The sequence below is a fragment of the Cladophialophora yegresii genome (genome assembly GCF_000585515.1).
Source record: "Cladophialophora yegresii CBS 114405 chromosome Unknown aczIN-supercont1.6, whole genome shotgun sequence".
Lineage (NCBI taxonomy): Eukaryota > Fungi > Ascomycota > Eurotiomycetes > Chaetothyriales > Herpotrichiellaceae > Cladophialophora > Cladophialophora yegresii.
In genome coordinates, this window is record NW_006913050.1 from 1,439,889 (window position 1) to 1,458,658 (window position 18,770).

The window sequence follows — 18,770 nt, forward strand, 5'->3', positions numbered from 1 at the left end:
AGTTATCCCTACTGCTGGCCTCTTTACAAACCCGAGGTCGCGGCGTAAGACGGCAATGTCACAAGAATGGTGGGCACAAGATACTCAGTCCCGTCCACGTTTCCGACATTGACGGACTGTGAACCCCAACTCGGCCTTTGATTTAAAGAAATGGACAAACACGGGCATTCGCTGCTCACAGGTCCTTTCCCGTGCGAAAGCAGCCGGGTTGCCCTTTACTCACTATGGCTGTAACGACGGCCGAGCACATGACTCCAGGAAAAGATAGATCTGACTTCCACTCCACCCAACTGAAGCCAGTATGGAAGCCGACAGTGCCGTTCGATCAAATCCCCATGAATGTTTACCGCGAGCATGTCAACAAGAAATTCCAACAGCGCCTGAAGAACTCTCACGAGCTACACAAATGGACTGTCACGGAGCCGCAAGCCTTCTGGATCGATCTCTGGGACTATGTCGGCTTGATCCCAAGGTTGCCTCCAGGAACAACGCGAGCGTACGACCCTGATATCCCCATCTCAGACGTTCCGCCATTCTTTGAAGGCGCTACCATCAACTACGCCGAGAATGTCTTGACTCAGCCACGTGTTGCGGGCCATACTCCTGCCCTCATAGGGCTCAAGGAAGGCCAGGGCCTCGGCGGCGAAGTCTGGACGTGGTCGGCGCTGCGGGAAAACGTGCGCAAAGTCCAAAGTGCTCTGCTGAGAAGCGGCGTCCAGCGAGGCGACCGTGTGGCGGCCCTGGTCTCGACCTCTGTCTGGTCGGTTGCCTTGTTCCTTGCCACAGCCAGCATTGGAGCCGTAATCACTTCGATCGCGCCTGACCTGGGTCGTGAGGTAAGCTGTCGACGACAAGACATACAGCGCGACCGCTCTGCTGACGTGACAGAAGGGATGTGTTTCGCGACTGCAACAAGTGCAGCCGTCCACGTTGTTTGCAGATAGCCACTGCACATACAAGGGACGACAAAACTCGAATGCGACCAAGATCGCGAACATCGTGGGAGCACTGAAAACGAGACCGGAGGTATTCGTGATACCCACGGGAGGAGTGGCACGGGATCGGAAGTTCCACACTCTGTCAGACTTCCTTGCCCGATCGAGAGAGAGCGACAAACTCGAGTTCGCAAGACTACCCTTCACCACGCCGCTCTACATCCTCTACTCGAGCGGGACTTCAGGCCCTCCGAAATGCCTGGTCCACAGCCACGCCACTATCCTGCAGCACAAGAAGGTCGGAATGCTGCACAACTCGCTCCAACCAGGCGAGGTGGTCTTCCAGTACTCGAGCACGTCGTGGGTGCTCTGGAACATCATGATCGGCCACCTCGCCATGGGTACCACTCTAATCCTGTATGACGGATCACCCACCTGGCCGCAGCCCCAACGCATGCTGCAGATTGTCGAGAAGTTCAAGGTGAATTACTGGGGTGCCTCGCCCAAGTATCTGAAGGAACTCGAATCGACGGGCTGTAAGCCAAGCACGGAGTTTGATCTTTCCCATCTCCGAATGGTTCAGACAGGCGGCTCACACCTCGCGTCGGATCAGCACCGTTGGTTCTACGACGTCTTTTCCCCAGCCGTGCATCTCACGAGCGTGACGGGCGGGACGGATCTGGTCACCTCGTGGTGCGGCACCGACCCCGCCGGACCCGTCTACCCGGGGGAGATCCAAATGCCCATCCTCGGACACGACGTCGACATCGCAGATCCGGTGGATGGTCATTCCATCAAAAGTACCGGCCAGGCTGGCGAGTTCGTGTGTCGCAAACCATTCCCCTCCATGCCCGTGTTCTTCTGGGGAGATCCCACGGGCGCGAAGTACCGAGCATCGTACTTCAGCCGTTACCCGTTTCCGTGTTGGGCGCAGCACGATTGGGCCGGCGTCAATCCACTAACAGGAGGCTGGGTCGTGCATGGAAGAAGGTACGAGACACACACCCGTGAAGAATATTCGTCGCATACTGACTAATCCATGCGCAGCGACGGCGTCCTCAACCCGCAAGGCGTCCGGTTCGGCTCGGCCGAGATCTATTCCATCACGGAAGCAGCGCCCTTCACCAGCAAAATCGCCACCACATTCTGCGTGGGCCGGAAAAGGCAGGGCCTTGATTCAGACGAGTCGGTCTTCCTCTTCGTCGTCATGCGTCCCGGGCATGACTTCTCCAAACATCTACAGAAAGAACTCAAGGATGCCATCCGTCGCGGGCTGAGCGCTAGACATGTGCCGCGGTTCGTGGTCTCGGTTAGGGAAATCCCCATGACGTCGAATGGCAAGAAAGTCGAGACGCTGGTGAAGGAGGTCATTTCCACGGGGAAAATGCCGCAGACTATCAGCTCGACCGTGGTCAATTCAGGTTGTCTCGAGGAGTTCCGACAGTTCTACCACCTCGAGCCAGAGCTGGGTGCGAAATTGTGAACTTCCATGACGATGGCTAGACTGGTTTGATTCTCTTGATCGGGGACATTCAGATGGGGGGACCACTTGTCAAAAAGGGACCTTTCCATGGCATAAGTGTATGGAGGAGTCAGCTGAACCAACGCTGTCCCTCCCTTGCCTCGATGAGACAAATGATCGTGTAATTATTGGAGGTCACGCGTCCTGGAAGGAAGACGTCGGCCCATTCCTGCCATGATAACATTTCCGCGTGTTTGGGAGCAAACAGCTGAGATTGGACGTATGACGGGTGTGCAAGGAGCTATCATGCAGGTGTACAACCTATCTTGTATGACTACCTACGTAGGTGTTCAGCACCACCGGGCTGTTCCGTCTCCTTTATTCCCGTAAAAACGCGAGTTGACGAGCCTCACGCGCCCCCGCTATACATACCTTCCCGTGGATATATCATTCGCCTGGCTGGGACTGCACATCAACCCCGATATATTCGACAAACCACTTCCTGACCCGTTGTATGCCGAGGACGGGACACTCCTCCTTGGAGCCTCGGCCAGGACCAGTGGTTGCAGTCTTACCAGCACCGTGCATCCAAGCCATTTCAAGTATTGTGGTTCTGCTCGTAATGAGGAGAACTGGTTTCCACACCGGCAAGGCTGGGAATGCGGCGGTGGTGGGGGAGGAGGGAGGCGGGGATGGGTCCATCATTAATACCGGCTCGGCGGCGCCCACGGCACGGCGTTTCAAGAACTTTGGACTTATCGATCGGCGAACGCTGGAGTGATGCCAGCATGGAGTAGGACAAGACGGGCATGTGACTTGTGCCACCGCAGAAAGGTATGCTCATGCTCATGTTCCACTAAAGGTCGGGCTCGGTACGCTCACTTGCTAATGCATCAACTGTCCGATCCAGATCAAATGTGACATTGACGCAGAGCTCCGTGGAGAGTCATGTACCAACTGCAAGCTGGGCGGCCACCATTGCAAGCCTCACCAGAGGAAGCGCCCGAGGTATCTATCAACGTCGGCAGGCCATTCAGAAACACAAACAACCCCCCAGAACCCTGACTCTGTGACCTTAACACGAGGTGAGGCGGAATCCCCGGTTCCTCCGCACGAACCTCAGCGCGGCGAAGCATCCACGCCGATTTTCAGCAACGCTGCCGAGATTGACAGCCTTGGTCAGCTTCCCTTCAGTCTGCGTAGCGTGCCAATCGACACGCAACCAGTGTCAGTAGCAGCTCCTCAGTCGCCGGTATATGTCGCGACCGTGGAAAGCCATGTTGGCAGGAGCGACTACATTGGAGCCGGAGAGGTCAGATTTCGCGAAGAAATGGGCCAGGCGCAAAATCCTGCTTCTTCAGGCTTGAGCCACACGGACTTGCGACTGCTTCAAGTCCAAAAGGTGTTTGACTTGCCGCAACGATCGGTGCTGGCAAGTCTGATCGACTGTTACTTCGAACATTGCTCTCCATGGGTCCCCGTCCTGGAGCCTGCAGTGGTTGAAGACCTTGATAGCAATGGGTCGTCGCCGCTGTTGTTGAATGCCCTCCTCCTTGCTGGCAGCCGTGTGACATCGAATGACCTCTTGGCCTCGTCGGCTGAGGATTTCTATCGGAAGGCAAGGCTATTATTCATCCTAGGCCATGAAAGAGATCCGCTCATTTCCATCATTGCCGTCACCCTGCTCCAGTGGTACAACCCTACGGGTCCCGAGCGCATCTCCACAAGTACCAGTGGGTTTTGGGTCCGAATCTCGGCTGGACTGGCATACCAGACTGGGCTGCACAAGGAGCCTCCTGTTGCGGCGAAAGACAGGGCCCTTCGGCGCAGGCTGTGGTGGGCCATAGTTGTTAGTGTGCCCTCCACTTCCTTCGATCCACTGCTAAGACGTGAGTAAACAGGCACGAGACGACATTATCTCGGTGGGGACAGGGAGGCCGAGAACAATCAATCTGGACGACAGCGACGTCGTACCACCCACAGTCCATGATTTTCCAACTCCTGACAACAAAGCACGCTTGTTTGTGGCATTCTCGGTGATCATCCGCCTCTTGGGAGATCTTACGGAGAACATCCGCCGGAAGACCGTGACGGCGACCAAGCGGACAAATCTCGAAAACGGCCTCTATCGCTGGGTTAAGGACTTGCCACCCAATTTCCGTCTCTTCCATCGATCATCAAGAAAGCTCAACCCGTACAGCTTCGAGGCCAGACAGCTTCTGGTGCCCTATTTCGTGACTCTGTTCATCTTGGCTCGACACTCACCTGAACAAAACGACAGAACTCTCAGAGCGTCGTTCATTGCGTCCTCCTTCGTGGTGGGTATCTTTGAAGATTTCCTGAATCGGGGCGAACTCTGTCACTGTGGACCGGTCTTCTCCTTCTATGCCTTTGCAGCGGGGCTCGCTCAGATGCCTGCGTTAAGATACAGAACTCTTGCTGAGAGTTCGAGAGAGTCGTTCTCCATAATCCGCTCCTCTCTGACGGAGATGATGAAGAGATGGGGCTCCGCGGAAGGTGCCCTGGCTGTCTTGGTCGAAATCAACAAGCTTACCTTGCAGCGTCCGCTCCTCAGGGATGTACCGAGTCAAGGATCGACGACAGACTTCGCGCCATTCTTTGACGACTTTGGTCCAGAACTCTGCAAACACTACTGGCTTTTGGAACGGACTGCAAGTGGTCAGATCTCAAATGCCCCTCCTTCGCTATCGTCATGTTTCGGCCAACCAGATTTGAGTGAGACGCGATCGGACCATGAGGTCGAGAATTCAGTCCACAGACTTCACTCTCAACCCGTGTTGGACCCATCAGTCATCAGTACTGAGCACGCCGACACGCTGCTCATGAGTCAAAACCCGCTGTTCTTCGATGACCTGGACCCATCCGGTCGTTGGATAGACGACTTGGGACTAGGTTTAGCCACATACTAGGTCTTTGCCTAACCGATGCCAGTGGCGGAAGGATGTGCCCGTATTGGGACGCTGAATTGAGGCGGTATCCAAGCAACGAGGGGCGTGTGATCGAATGAAGAGTTTTCTTTTTTGAGGTTTTCTGGAGGAAGGAGCCAACCAACATGCTACTTGCCCTTCTTGTCTCGATACCCAAGGTGCAAGCTTGGGCGGCCACCATTGGTCTTGTCAGTTGATTACATCAGGCGCGGCCAGCCTAATAATGTTCCCATATCCCCCGACTTGCTATCTCGCCGACATTCCCATCCAAATCGCTAAAGTACACGCTCTTCCCACCCCTAGGCCAGTTGACCTTTCCGAGAATCTGCACCTTTTTCTCCTCGAGCCACTTCTCCCAAACCTGCACGTCCTCGGGCGCGGTAACGGCCAAGCAAAAATGCTGGTTCAATCGTCCTGGAATGTCATTCCGATTCGAGGACGGGTGTGAATTTGAAATGCCAGTATCCGAGTCCGAGCCCGAGCCCGACAGGACCAGGTTGAGGATATCCTGTGAAGGGCCATGGCCTGGGATCGTGCCGCGATTAGCCGGCATTTCGCTATCAAGCGCAGTGGCGCCGAGTTGGAAAAGGAGCAACGTCGTCTGGGACAGGGCGAAGCCGGACATGCGAGCCTGGACATGAAACCTTTATGTAAGCAGCGGTGGTTAAAGAGGATACACATGCAGTACGAGGCAGAGGTGGCCAACAGACATTGTTCATAAATGGATCAATCCCAAACACGGTCTTGTAAAAGTCTGTTGAAGCTGCGATATCTTTGACCATGAGGCAAGTCTCGAGGATATGTGAAATTGCGGGTGGCTTTTGTGCTGCAGGCGCGATGCGAGTGTCCGTATCATTCTTGTTCTGTGCCATGGCGGGTGTCGATACCGCGGATCTTCTGGTCGAACTGTACCTGTACAAGCTGACGGAGAAGTTCAGTTGGCGGCGGTAGTGGTATGGTGCTCGCAACGATTGAAGAATTGAGAAGCTTGCGAGCTTCATGTGAGCGGAGAAGGCTCGCCGCCATAGAGCGAGTGATGGTTGTTTTATGGACTCCCTCCAGCTCGCTGCCTTGCGTATTGCATAATGTAATCTGAGCTACCAGTAAGCATTACTGGTGGACGCATGAATGGAGGACAGGAAGTGGTCACCTCGTGGTGGAAGATCGTGCTGTGTTATGTCAGCATGAGGTCTAGATCCTGGCGCCCACTTGGTGGATTGGTGAGGTACGAGGTACACAGTAGCGCGTGGGTGACGTGAGTCTTTGCGGGGTTAAGGTGCTTACCATTGATGGAGCCGCAAGCTAATTTAGGCGCCTCGGCCTTGACCCGCTCACCGAATGATTAGCAGAGGACCGCCCCGAGCCAAATAAAGAACACTGCCAAGGCGGCTCGTTCACTCTACCCGGAAAGGTGAGGACTTCCGATTCCGCAATCATAGCTATTTCCCCCTGCAGTGATGCCCGACATCCAGCAGTCAGCCTCACAAACGCCATGGTCTACTCCGTACAGAGGACCACAATTGGTCGGCGGACTGCTGGTCGATGCAGCCAATCTGCGGCCTGCCCTGTCGGCGGCTATTTCCAATATTGTGTACAGTACCTATGCCTGAAGTGCTCGAAGGCCTGGGAAGGGCCACCCATGGGCGTTTTACCAGGGTGCTGGGCGGCAATAGGATATGTCATGCCCGTTGGGTCGGCCTCATAGTATAAGACACAGAAACACTCTCGCGGCCGGCCACTGAAGTCAACCTGAAGCCCGCGGACAAGAACTTAACTGCAACCAACTTCTCGATCCACGCCCCAAAGCTTACCGGCTCGTCACGTCCTCCTATCACACAACATGATTCGGAAAAGCAATTCCGTCACTGCGCGTAGTCAACCGCGGAGGCTGTCGTCCTCGACTAGGAGTCAGAAGTCGGAGAGGAGAACATCATTCGGTTCGATGGACTACCGGGCGACCACTCTCGAGCCACATCATATCATCGTCGAAGACCAACAGATGGACGATGAGAGATGGAGCCGTTTAGCTTTCGCCCTCGGAATGCCATACAGCGATACCCGCCGATCTAGCCCAGAAGCCACCAGGTTCGCGCAGCAGGTCAGAAGTAGAAGGACCATCAGCAGCAAAGAAATGACAAGCCTCCTACTACCACTCCTGGTGGCTGTGGCCAAGGACCACAAGATGATGAAGTGCAGAACGGATGCCCTGTTCCACCGGGACGGCATTCCAGACGACGTCCCCGATTATGAGGTCGAGGAAGGATGGAAGATGCAATTGCCAACTCCCAAGCCTACCATCACCTTAGGCTACTCGAGTGGAGCATTCAACAGCCATCAATTGGAGCTACAACACGGCATCATTTCCAACAACCGAGGCGAACCGTGTGACCTCCACAAGCTTTCCCAGCCGGTGCCAGATGTGTACTGGCCGTTCTTTATCATAGAAGCTCTTGACGATTCCATGCTGGCGGCTCGGAATGCATGCGCCGGTTCTGCAGCAACGTGCAACAACGCACTGATGGTCTTTGCCGGAGCGGCGCAAGAGCCGATGAAGGCCTACCATGACATGAACTTTCTGTGGAATTTGAGCAAAGCGGCGCAGTCATTCTCCCTCGCCATCAACGGCAAAACCGCCTGCCTTAACACACACAACTCCGAGGGCTGCCTACCTCATGCCGTCGGCGTCATCAGGACATACCGACTCGACGACGAACAAGAGGTCGAGGCCATGGCGGCGCGCATCGGCAGCATCTTTGTGTGGGCCGAGAACTGCAGGCTTCAGTGGATCAGCGACCTGTTGGGCCATTTTGACAGACGCGTACAGCTTTGCAAGGACACCATGGCCAAGAACGGCGTTTCATACGACCCAACCGAACTCGCCAATTTTGGCGTCGTCCCCAAGACAAGGAGGAGTATCATCAAGAGTGTAATAGCCGAGAGTTTGCCTCGATGGGCGTGGCCACTTTGAGTCGAAAACGGACAGCTGCATATTGACCGGAGTTGCGAGTGGCTGATAATTTTGTACATAATGAAGGAGACCTATAGAGAGTAATGACTTGACGACTATTCTTATTGTGGATTCTTCGTGCTCTTCGTGATCATTCTCGCATCCGGTGTGGTTGGTGGAAGCTGCGATTGCGACATGTAGGGGGTAGAAAGGGACGGCGCGTGCTGGATGCAGCCGGCTGTGTCGGGCCTGCTTAGCGAGGCTGGGGTGGAAGCTGGGGAATGTGTCATGACATGTCACCCTGGCAGGTGAAAGGAGCGTGGTACAAGGACATGGGGAAGGCGTCATATTGAGGTCTTTGACTGGTTCCTCATGTGCTCGAGTCAGGTCGGACTCACTTCACACTACACCGCCTTGCTGTACCTTGACTCGGGAAGCCAAACTTAGCACAAAGGCAATCTAGCAGAACATACCTTATCTCCATGATCCTAAGCCATTTCGACTCGTCCACGTTGAAGCTGCTGTTCTTGCTCGCAACATGCATATCATCGTTACACAAGAATGTGATAGCGCATGCCACCTCCTGCGCCGGCGCTTGATTGGTTGAGCAGATTAGCGCCGTGGCTCTGCGACCTGAACTGCAACCGCTTTCAAGCCCTATCAACACCACCTCCAAGCGCCCGTCTTGTTTCGGGTTCACCTCCCCTTCATCGCCTTCTTTACTGACTGAACAAAGATTGCTGGCTCGCCCCAATGATATCGGGCAGCATTCGACGGGCTTTCCCCATTCGGACCTCTGCATGGCCCTTCCGCCTGCACGCTGTAATTGCTAATTGCAGCTCCTTCTCACCTGACCCTCACCACCTCTATGACGGCCAGCGGTCTCACGTCAAGGGCATTGAATTCGACTTGAGCTCAACTACCTCAGTGCTGGATTATGCTTTCTAGCGCTTAACAATCCCTGACAGACGCGACAAGTGTTGACCAGCCTCCCTCCGTCTATGCCGGCCCCTTGCCAGCTCGGGACGAGAGAGGTGTGCCAGTTTCAGATTCTTTGGACGGACAGTATTCACCCGCGCGCGCTTGCCTGCATGCAAGCCATGGACCTATTCACATTCGAGGTGGTTGCAAACGATCCTAAAAGTCTATTTCTTCCCCCTCGAAGTAAAAGACGTCCTCTCCTGTTGCTGTACTACCGTGCTGTTGACCTCGTTCTTTGCCTCTACCTAGACACGTCGGTATATGCCATCACTCTAATGTCTTGCTGACCCATCGTCGTTTGTAACGGACTTCACCTCTTGGTGGAGTTGTGTCCTTTTCACTTCCTTTACACTCTACAATACATTTCAGTCCCGTCGCCTGTCGATCGAACACAACCATGTCAGCCACCAGCGGTATCAGTGCTGTCTCAAGCAACGGCGATCTGCCTCCTTCTTCATACGACGGCAGTCATCTGCCATGGAAGACCTTCCGCCAACACGTTCTTGGTGCTCATCGCATCAGAGTTGTGGATACTCCGCCGAAAGAGAAGCTGCCAGCCGTCCTCCTCGCAATGATAGAGACTGAAATATCGAACACTGCCAAATACGATCTTCAGAAAAAGCAATTCCACGACCAAGTCGACAAGGGCCGCGGGTTTGGGCCGTCACCTCTGTTTCCACCGAATCTGCTACCGCCAATCGAGGACGAGCATCGCCTTGCTCGGTGCATGGTACCATCTTTCAGCCGTGAGGCTTTACCCGAGCGTGCTCTCAACCAAATGAGCCCATTGTACGAGTTGAGTGTCCCGCGCAGTGGTCTGGGCTGTGGCTTCTCCACCTCGGCGTTTGCCAATGAAGAGCTTGGGGTCTTGCCTTCCTGGCTGGTATGCACTGGGACTGTTGTCCACTTCGATACAGGTGGGTACCAGCCGATCCGGCGCTTGGTCCTACTAGTTCCGGATGCTAACAGAGGTGTAGGTTACATCTCGCCTGGTGCCGCTCTCTATTGTCCCTTCCTTGTATTCGAACGCGCGTGGGGCGGCAAAGAACATGGCCTGGAGGCGGCGAACAACCAATGTGCTATCGGCGGCGCCTGGTGTGTTCGGGCGCTCCAGATGCTGTACGCCCAAGCCTGGAAAGGACAGATGATGCCTGAACTGCCGGTGGCTTTCTCTTGCTCCATCGATAACACTTTCGCCGTCTTGAACATGCACTGGATCGACCATGGTCAGGCATATTGCATGGCTCCTCTCTGCAAATTTGATCTCAGCAAAGATGACCACTTCAGCAAATTCCTCGTCTGGATTGATTCGATTGGCAAATGGGGGTTGACTCACTTGCTTCCATTGGTCAAAACCGCCCTCGAACGCTTGCGGACAAAGGACGATACTCCACCTCAAACTCCACGGGCCACCAAGCTGACTCTTGACACGGGAATCTGTCCCAATGAACAACTTATCAAGTCCCTCAAGAGTACTTTCGAGAACATTCCTTGGCGATTTGAGGACGACGAATTCACACCTGTTAGCAGCAGCACGGCGAGCTGGGGCAGCCCTATGGTCACGGACCTGACCTTTTCGAACCTGAGCTATCCAACCATGCCGTCTCGTGTAGTGGGCAGCACCCCGACGTCAACAATCCAGAGGAGGAATTACCTCACACAGCTTGGTCAGCACCCGACGCCACCTCCAGCGTATGCGCAGACCCCGGACCTCGTATGGCAAAAGCGGTTCAACCACGCCATGGACGAGATCCGAGACCTACAACGACAAATCCAAAGCCTCAAGACTGATGTCTGTGGATCAAGCACGTCCTTGCAGACCGAGTTGTCTGCGGTCAAGACGACCATGAATACAGTGCTGCGAAAGGAGTCCTTCACGGCGCGCAACAGATCACTCTCGCTCAATATGCAAGAGACATGGGCTACGCAAGGTATCCCGCGTAGTCCACTCGTCAACGAAGTGCTTCCCGAATTCAGGATCTCCGTCCTTCCACGGAACAAATCTCTCCGTGGCGAAGCATCCCCGAAACTCTTGTCGCCGGGTCTTCAACTCAGAGGGCCTCTCTCGCCTGGAATGCCCTCCCCCGGTTTGTCCTCCCATGGCATGCCCTCGCCGACGTTTTCTGTCTACAGCGAGACCACAAACATCGTCAACGTCCCACCTGCCCCTCCAGCACCCGCTTCTTTGTTCAAATTCGCGAGCCTGATGGTATCGGGGCATATGGTCAGCATGTTCATCCCGAACGTCTTACTACGCGTCTTTGTTCTCGGCTGCATCACCGATGTCTGCATGCTTGCCTTTGCAAGCCCTCACTTGCCGAGTTCAGCGGAGTATTTTCTCTCGTTCTGGAGGTCGCGATGAATCCGTTGCAGGCAAGACCTCGACACAAGCGCACTGCGCCACTATGACAGTTCTTTCATTATTTCTTTCGTGTCCGGTACTATTGGCGGAGGCGTTGGTGGAGGATTGATATTTATTTGATTTTGCAGCTTACGCTTGACATCTCATATTTCCTTGGTCAGGAAGTCGAAAAGTTGGCACGGATGGGGATCATCGCACCGCCATGCATGAATGGATATGGATATGGATAGGGATAGGGATATGGATACCCCCTGGGATCAGGGAGCCGGAATCAGGAACGGCAACTACCGAACAGATTGTCTACCTTCAGGATGGATCGGATAGCGGTCGCACGCAGTGTACAGTAGCAGTAAGTAGCAGTGGCACAGGAATGGCTGGGAATTCTTAGCACCTCACAACAACAATAATCGAACTTGTCGATTTACAGCCCCAACCGCGAGGATGAATGTGTCACGCTCAAGGACAGCGCATTCAATTGAGGTTCAAGCCTGAGAACTAGTGAAGCAGGCGGCAGACGCCACGTTTTCGTGTCTCGGGCTCTCAGGCGCTCTCGGTCTCAGACGCCCAGTGCCGAACTCGAGCACTTGAGCAGCCAATACTTTCCTAGCTTAGCCGCCCACCATACATGGACTACAATGCACGCCGACAACGGTGGCCGCCATAGCTATGGCTCTACCATGCGCACGGCACCACACCGCACCGCACCGCACATATCCTTGGGCGAGGAGCACCGCAATCGGACAACCCATCACGGTTACACGGCATGCCGAGTGGCTGAGTGGATGGCATGTGTAGCCAAAGGTTAATCATCATGGCAATCAAACATACCTTCTCCGCGGCCCCCGTCTTCTCTTACTTTCCCTTCTCTCCGTTCTTCACTCACGGACCACGGGCTATTTATGGACTAAATCATGGCATGGCATGGCATGGCATGGCATGGTATGGCGTCTGACCACCTCCTTGCATTGCACCGGACTGCCACCCAGGTACTGTAGGTGACTGCAGCGGTCGTGTTTTAGAACGAACACAGCCTCAGTAGAAGAGCAGAGCCTGCCACGTGACGGACGAGGCTGCATCCCTTTACACCCCATACCGCGCAATGAACAAGGGTGAGCTACAAGACAGCTGGATCAGATTCAACACAGTTAGCAGTCAGGGACGCAGGTGGAATCGGCCCATGAATCGACAACGGCGCGCATCGTTCCCTCCCCTGTTCTTCACCTCAACTATTTCCCCTCCTCCTCAAGCCACACCTCAAACGCCCTATTCGTATCAGCTACAGAGTCAAACCCCAACATCTTCCTCTGGTATCCGATATCCGCCCAGATCCACCTCGACGGCTTCTCCCAGTCTGCCTCCGCTAGTTCTCTGTCACGCGCCTCTTGTTCCGGCGAATCGTGCATGTGGACTACAGTACAAAAGTGTCCCATGTCAGCGCGTCTTGCGTCTTGCGTCTCCGGTTAGGTAACACTTTCTCAGGCCAAACTTACACATATATCGATTGGCTATCGCGCCTTTGACGTTCGTAGTGGTGCGCTTCTTCCGCAGGGACTCGAAAAGGAGGAGGATCGAATTGATGTAGGAGGTGCGCTTGTCCGGCAACCTCTCGGTGGTGGTGCTTTGAAGACGAGCGAGCAGGAGCCCGAGGACAAGGCCGTCCTCAACCGCCATTGCGGCGCCTTGCGCTTGGTATGGGAGACTCGGGTGTGAGGCGTCGCCTATGAGCACGATGTTGTCTTTGACCCACGTGCGGAGCTCTAGGGTATCGCTAAGATTAAGCATATGATGAGAAGATCTAGCGGTTGCCTACCTTCATGGTGGCACAACTTCCACTTCAACACGGTGGTGTGGCATGATATGATCTTTGTGAGCCTAGGTTGCGATCAGCACATCGTGAAAGCTTGAGAGAGAATGGACGGACACCGGGTCCCAACCCTCGTATGTCATTCTCATGTCGTCAACGTCGCCGGCTGCGGTTCGAGAGCCTTCGGGCAGGTCATCGGGCCGGCTGCGGTGCCATGTCAGTGAGTCATCTTGAGAGGCACGGCAATGAAACTGACATTAAGACCAGGTTAAATACAGTGCTGTTCTTTAAGGGGTAGAACACGCTGTGCCGATCCGGACCGATCCAATTATAGGTGCAGCCTGACTTGATGAGCTCGTCGATACTCGGATCCTGGAAAGCCTCTAGTTGTGCTCTGGAGAAGGTCCCTCGATACGCCAGGTCTCCCGTGGGGACCGGTGGCGAAGGCTGTCCTAGGACAATGTCTCTGGTTGCGGACCAAAGACCTAAAGTGATTCAGTACACGTGGAGCTCGTTACATACCGCGAAACATACCGTCCGCCCCTACTATCACATCTGCGGGGACAACTTCTCCTCCTTCAAGCACGACTTGTGGCGTGCCAGAAGAGGTAATGTCGACGACCTTGGCGTTCAGTCGAAGTTGGGCTCCCAGTCGGACTGCCTCATCCAGCATCACGCCATGATAATCGGCTCGATGGATCACGCTGTCCGTCTCAGCTGTGTATAAAAGCAGGAGGGTTGACTTACTACCACGGACCATTGAAATCTCGAATCCACTTCTCTCCGCCTAACCTGCTGCACAGAATCTTGCCATCTTTATATCGCTTGAGATGGTTCGCGTTGACTTGGATAGCCCCAGCGTCTCGGATCTTCTGCTCGAGGCCGAAATGCTGTATCACGCGTGCTGCGTTCGGTGGTATCTGTATGCCGGCACCTATCTGAAGGGATAGCTATCAGGCATGGGAGGGGACAAAACCCGCACTGTTGTGTCCAACCTACAGGTGATATTGCGGGTGCTTGTTCCAGGATCGTCACTTCACATCCTCCGCGTAGACACGAGATCGCGGCAGCAAGCCCACCTGCGAGTTATCAGCGTCTTGGTGCAGCGCAATTAGAACGACCCCTACCCAGGCCAGCTCCCACCACTACAACCTTGAAGGGCTGTTGGTTCTGGACAAGGTCAGCTTGCTCGTTTTGAGACATCACGGAATATACGTACAGCATCGGGATCTGTTGTCATTGTTTTCAATATGCTGTGTTTCGTCCTGTCGAAAGTCCTGACTAGGATATAAGTAGCCTGCGTATCATGACACGACGCAAAACAGCAGTGCTATATCATTTCTTGATGGCCGTCACGGCCGAGTGCCCTAGTGAGCTAATTCTCCACATGGGGGGAGGAGAGAGAGTTTCGGGAAGATTGTCGCCGCTGAATGTGGGGAACGGTGCTTCTTGTCGTCAGTCGGAACGCCGTGGTCGGCTTCCGGCATCATCGACCTTGCCGCTCATCATTGACGAGTGAACCGCACGGGTATCGTTGAATTATCAGATCAAGAGCGGAAGGTGCCACCTCGGTCTCAACGTCGCCCGGGCAGCGGACTAAATCGGAATGCCATAATCCCCTCTAGGGCTTTCAGATATGCCTTGAGGGCACATTTCCATTCCTTGACAATGTTCCAGCCGGACCGCATGGCTATGTACTGTAAGATGACCACATCTCCATTACTTCGGCGCCGTTCTGGTCGTGTTCGGACTCTGTCATACTGGCTCTGCTTTGAATCCGAGCAACATGGCAACGTCTGTTCGTATGCGTATGGAAAGGCTATATACGCACGAACGGCGGCTGACAGTCGTTTACAAGCAAGATCTTGGCCCATCGTCGTCGTAGAGAAGCCACCGTCCTCGGCACATTGCAGTACGCGAACTTCAAAGCCCGGTCCCGAGGGAGAGTCCACGCCATCTCGTAACGCCGGTATTCATCCGCCACAGCTAGAGAATGGTGGGTGCGGACGAATCTCCTCGCGCTCATGCTTGCTGGGTACGAACAAGCTTTACAGCTGTATGCGGCTGGTCATGCGCTCTCGATATAAACCTCTAGCCCCTTCTGATGCACAAAAAATGTATTCCAGATGTGTAGTTTCTTGTTGGGATCCACAAGTTTGAGCTGGAGAAAAGGCACATCAGTTAGCAGGCGCTATACCGAGACAGGTCGCAAAACGATCGACTCACCTTGAACATCTTCAGCAGCAGTGGCACCAACTTATGGACCTCCAATAGGCTTATATTCTTCCCGATGCACGTCCTTTTGCCGCTTCCAAATGCCATGAAACATCGGTCCATCTCGCCTTTCTCTTCTTCATCCGCCTCCAACCACCGCTCTGGGTGATATTCCTCGACCGAGTACCGCCGTCCGTAGACTCGTTTGTCCTTGTGGATGACGGCAGGGTTGCAGCCCACGACGGTGCCTTCAGGGAAGAAGTGGCCACACAACGTCACGCCGCCCTGTGGAACGACGCGTTCGAGAAGCAGGCCGACGGGCGTGTGCAGGCGGAGGGCTTCCTTGATGACGGCGCCCAGGTAGGGTAGGTGGCTGGTTTCGTGCCATTGGGGGAGCGGCGAGAGATTAGCGTGGTCGAGTTCGACCTTTAATTTTGACATTGTGGATGGGTTGAGGAGGAGGAAGTCTACGCACAGAAGGTCAGTGATGATGCACGATCTGCTGGCCCGTTCAACGAAGCACCCACGAAAGATTGCACGGAGCGTTATCGCAGTGGTGTCGGATCCCGCGTTGATGTTGCTCAGCGACCATCCCAACAACTGTGACTGCGGGATTGATCCATGGTACTTGTCGAAAGCCGAGATGAACTTGGCCGTAAAGTCTGTTCGATCCTTGAAATCGAGTGGCGCTTTCTCACCTCCCTGCAGACGAAGCCTGTCCGCTTCTTCAACGCGGGGCTTCACGAAATTCAGGACAAACCTCGAAGTCTCCATCTTGCCCCTTTCAAGCGCCTCCCCCCAGAACCTGTTCTTGCCCAGGCAAAGATCCAGCCAGGGCATTTGACCCACAATTGCGGTGTAAGCTCCAGACTTGGTGAGCGTCTCAATGATGTTGCCGACGTCTCTGCGTTGCTCAAGGAACCCGAATCGGTTGCTGAAGGTCATTTCGCCAATGACGTCGAAGGCATACCATTGAAGCCACTCGCCAAAATCGCAGACTCTGCCGGTATCGGCATATTGCTTCGACAGTTGCTCGACGAGTACTCGTGAGGTGCTGTCCACGAAGGGTTCGTAGTCGAGTAAGCTCGTCATAGCGTAGGCATGAGCAATGGGTCTCTTTGCGGCCTTGTGTTGGTCTTCATCTGTCATCATGAACAGCGACGCGACCCGCTTGCCGTTGACGAGAGGTTGGGCCACTCGATACCACTCCGACTGAAATTCCTGGTTATGATACGCCCAACAAAGGGGCAACATTCTGGAGCCTCACCTTCTGAAACAGCCTTGAGATACCATAGATCTGCCTGACCTCCGCCGGATCTCCCACGCTGATGCAATTGGGCCCGATGCGCACCAAGTCCCCATGTCGGTCATGCAGCGCCTGTAAAGTGAGCTCGAACCTGCCATCATAGACGGCGAGCAAGCGCCAGAGATCAGTAAAAGAGGCGACGAATGGTCCAGGAATCGATCCCAAGCCAGCCGCGAACCTCTGGTAGATAATGTACACAAGCCCTGAGCAAAGCAGTAGCCCTCCAACTATTGTCGGCCAGGTCCATGCACTCTGTGCCATCCTCTAACAGTCGCCTTCAGCTTGTTAGCAAAGGCGAACATTCGAAATCCAGGCAAAGAAGCCACTCCATGTTTTATATTTCGTACCATCCGCAAGCGTGTCCAGCTGGACACATTGCTCATTACTGGTTACTTGACTAGGACGAATCAGTACACAGGCCAGCCTCCACCTTTGCCATAGCTGAGGTTGCGGGGAAAAGACGGTGTCTCAAGAGGACCATAAACACAGGTCTTCACGGCAAGCATTTGCCGAGAAGATCTCAGGTGTGGCGGATGGTGTCAGTTTTGATCTGTCTGTGAGCTTATCCGAGCCCTGCGGGAGCCCTCCCCGGCCGTTAGGTGCTCTGATATTCGGCAGATCAGGCTGTTCAATAAACCCTACCATGTGATGAAGTACTCGCTTGCAAAGTAATTCTCGGAGATCCTGTTATCCCAGGTTCTGTTGGGTTCAGCCCTGACATCCCTATGAGCTGCTCGAAAAAGTATCACACAGCGGCAACTTGATTGCGCTTACCGTGGCGAGAAGAGTGCCCTGCGCAACACCCATATCTGCCTCAATCCACAACAGACAGCCTTATAGAGACTTTGTATGTCTCGATGGATGAAGCGCAGGCGGCTGCCACGAAGGGAGGACGCATGAGCAGGAGACGTGGCCAGACGTGGGCCGGGGCATGGTATTTCTCTTCTGTTTCCCTGCCCGTTGAAAAAGGCCTGCAGATTATCCGTCAAGTTCTATGGTCCTGACGCCACCATAACCTGAAATGTCCGATGAGCGGAATGCCGAACAACGGACCAGATTGAAAAAGTCGCCCATTGCGGCTGAAGATTTCATGGTCAGGCTTGCAAGCAGGAGTCTAGCTCCACGGAGGGTATGTCATACGCCAGCCACGTACGGAGTAGATGTTGATTTAGGTCCAGCAGGGCCCTTGATTCGTTTCAGTCCTGCCTGATGTGACAGACTCCAGTGGGCTTGACTTCGATACCCGGGCAGCTCTCCCATCGTGCAAACTGTACATCCAGTGCAACAAACTTCTACCTCCGCGCCGCAAGGCCTCTGAGTCGATCGTTGTCTTGAACTCTGTCCGAAAGTCGCCGAGTCTGATCATGGGGTCGCCAAGCCAGCACCATGCTCGATTGAAACAAGAGACACAGAGCACTCTTGATGCCTTGTTGTAAGCACCTGTAACCATGATCCCAACGCGCCAACAGGCGCCACTCCGGGTGGCGAATTAACGCACAACCATGGTTCGACAAACCTCCTTGCGGCGCCATCTGCAACTGTTGGAGCCCGTCGTGAGTGTCACCTGCTCTACTCGAATGTAGCGGGAGTGAGAAGGAGTGAAACGCGATCCCAGGAGTCGCGAACCGTCCAGGCGACGCTAAACTCGTCCTGGCAAGGGACTGCACATGCTTCAGTCTGAGGAACACTTTCGAAAATGCAGAGGACGATTCCAACAGAGACAATAACAATTATGAAGTGCCATGGTCTGTCGGACCGCAGGCATAAACAGGAGCTCATATCGTCTAGAAATATTCGACATCAGGTCAATC

The 18,770-nt window shown here is 54.4% G+C and overlaps 7 protein-coding genes across 7 annotated transcripts; 4 read left to right on the forward strand and 3 right to left on the reverse strand.

The window, feature by feature from the left end:
- Window positions 1-224: 224 nt before the first annotated feature.
- On the forward strand, window positions 225-2,418 carry A1O7_08531 (acetoacetate-CoA ligase; the record flags this gene model as incomplete). The annotated part of the gene is made up of 3 exons (XM_007762523.1): window positions 225-836; window positions 892-1,925; window positions 1,983-2,418. The coding sequence occupies 3 exons, from the start codon at window positions 225-227 to the stop codon at window positions 2,416-2,418; spliced, it is 2,082 nt and encodes a 693-aa protein (XP_007760713.1).
- A 1,309-nt stretch (window positions 2,419-3,727) lies between these two features.
- Window positions 3,728-5,327, forward strand: A1O7_08532 (uncharacterized protein; the record flags this gene model as incomplete). Its single annotated transcript, XM_007762524.1, has 2 exons — window positions 3,728-4,246; window positions 4,299-5,327. The coding sequence occupies 2 exons, from the start codon at window positions 3,728-3,730 to the stop codon at window positions 5,325-5,327; spliced, it is 1,548 nt and encodes a 515-aa protein (XP_007760714.1).
- Window positions 5,328-5,562: 235 nt separating this feature from the next.
- Window positions 5,563-6,217, reverse strand: A1O7_08533 (uncharacterized protein; the record flags this gene model as incomplete). The annotated part of the gene is made up of 2 exons (XM_007762525.1): window positions 5,563-5,976; window positions 6,056-6,217. 2 exons carry the CDS (start codon window positions 6,215-6,217, stop codon window positions 5,563-5,565), a joined length of 576 nt encoding a protein of 191 aa, XP_007760715.1.
- Window positions 6,218-7,185: 968 nt separating this feature from the next.
- Window positions 7,186-8,313, forward strand: A1O7_08534 (uncharacterized protein; the record flags this gene model as incomplete). The annotated part of the gene is made up of 1 exon (XM_007762526.1): window positions 7,186-8,313. One exon carries the CDS (start codon window positions 7,186-7,188, stop codon window positions 8,311-8,313), a length of 1,128 nt encoding a protein of 375 aa, XP_007760716.1.
- A 1,357-nt stretch (window positions 8,314-9,670) lies between these two features.
- Window positions 9,671-11,635, forward strand: A1O7_08535 (uncharacterized protein; the record flags this gene model as incomplete). The annotated part of the gene is made up of 2 exons (XM_007762527.1): window positions 9,671-10,190; window positions 10,251-11,635. The coding sequence occupies 2 exons, from the start codon at window positions 9,671-9,673 to the stop codon at window positions 11,633-11,635; spliced, it is 1,905 nt and encodes a 634-aa protein (XP_007760717.1).
- Window positions 11,636-12,861: 1,226 nt separating this feature from the next.
- A1O7_08536 (uncharacterized protein) lies at window positions 12,862-14,679 on the reverse strand (the record flags this gene model as incomplete). The annotated part of the gene is made up of 10 exons (XM_007762528.1): window positions 12,862-13,043; window positions 13,126-13,392; window positions 13,446-13,507; window positions 13,557-13,643; window positions 13,696-13,924; window positions 13,974-14,143; window positions 14,187-14,377; window positions 14,439-14,518; window positions 14,567-14,609; window positions 14,659-14,679. 10 exons carry the CDS (start codon window positions 14,677-14,679, stop codon window positions 12,862-12,864), a joined length of 1,332 nt encoding a protein of 443 aa, XP_007760718.1.
- An 828-nt stretch (window positions 14,680-15,507) lies between these two features.
- A1O7_08537 (uncharacterized protein) lies at window positions 15,508-17,220 on the reverse strand (the record flags this gene model as incomplete). The annotated part of the gene is made up of 4 exons (XM_007762529.1): window positions 15,508-15,600; window positions 15,666-16,120; window positions 16,181-16,865; window positions 16,921-17,220. 4 exons carry the CDS (start codon window positions 17,218-17,220, stop codon window positions 15,508-15,510), a joined length of 1,533 nt encoding a protein of 510 aa, XP_007760719.1.
- Between the last annotated feature and the right edge of the window lie 1,550 nt (window positions 17,221-18,770).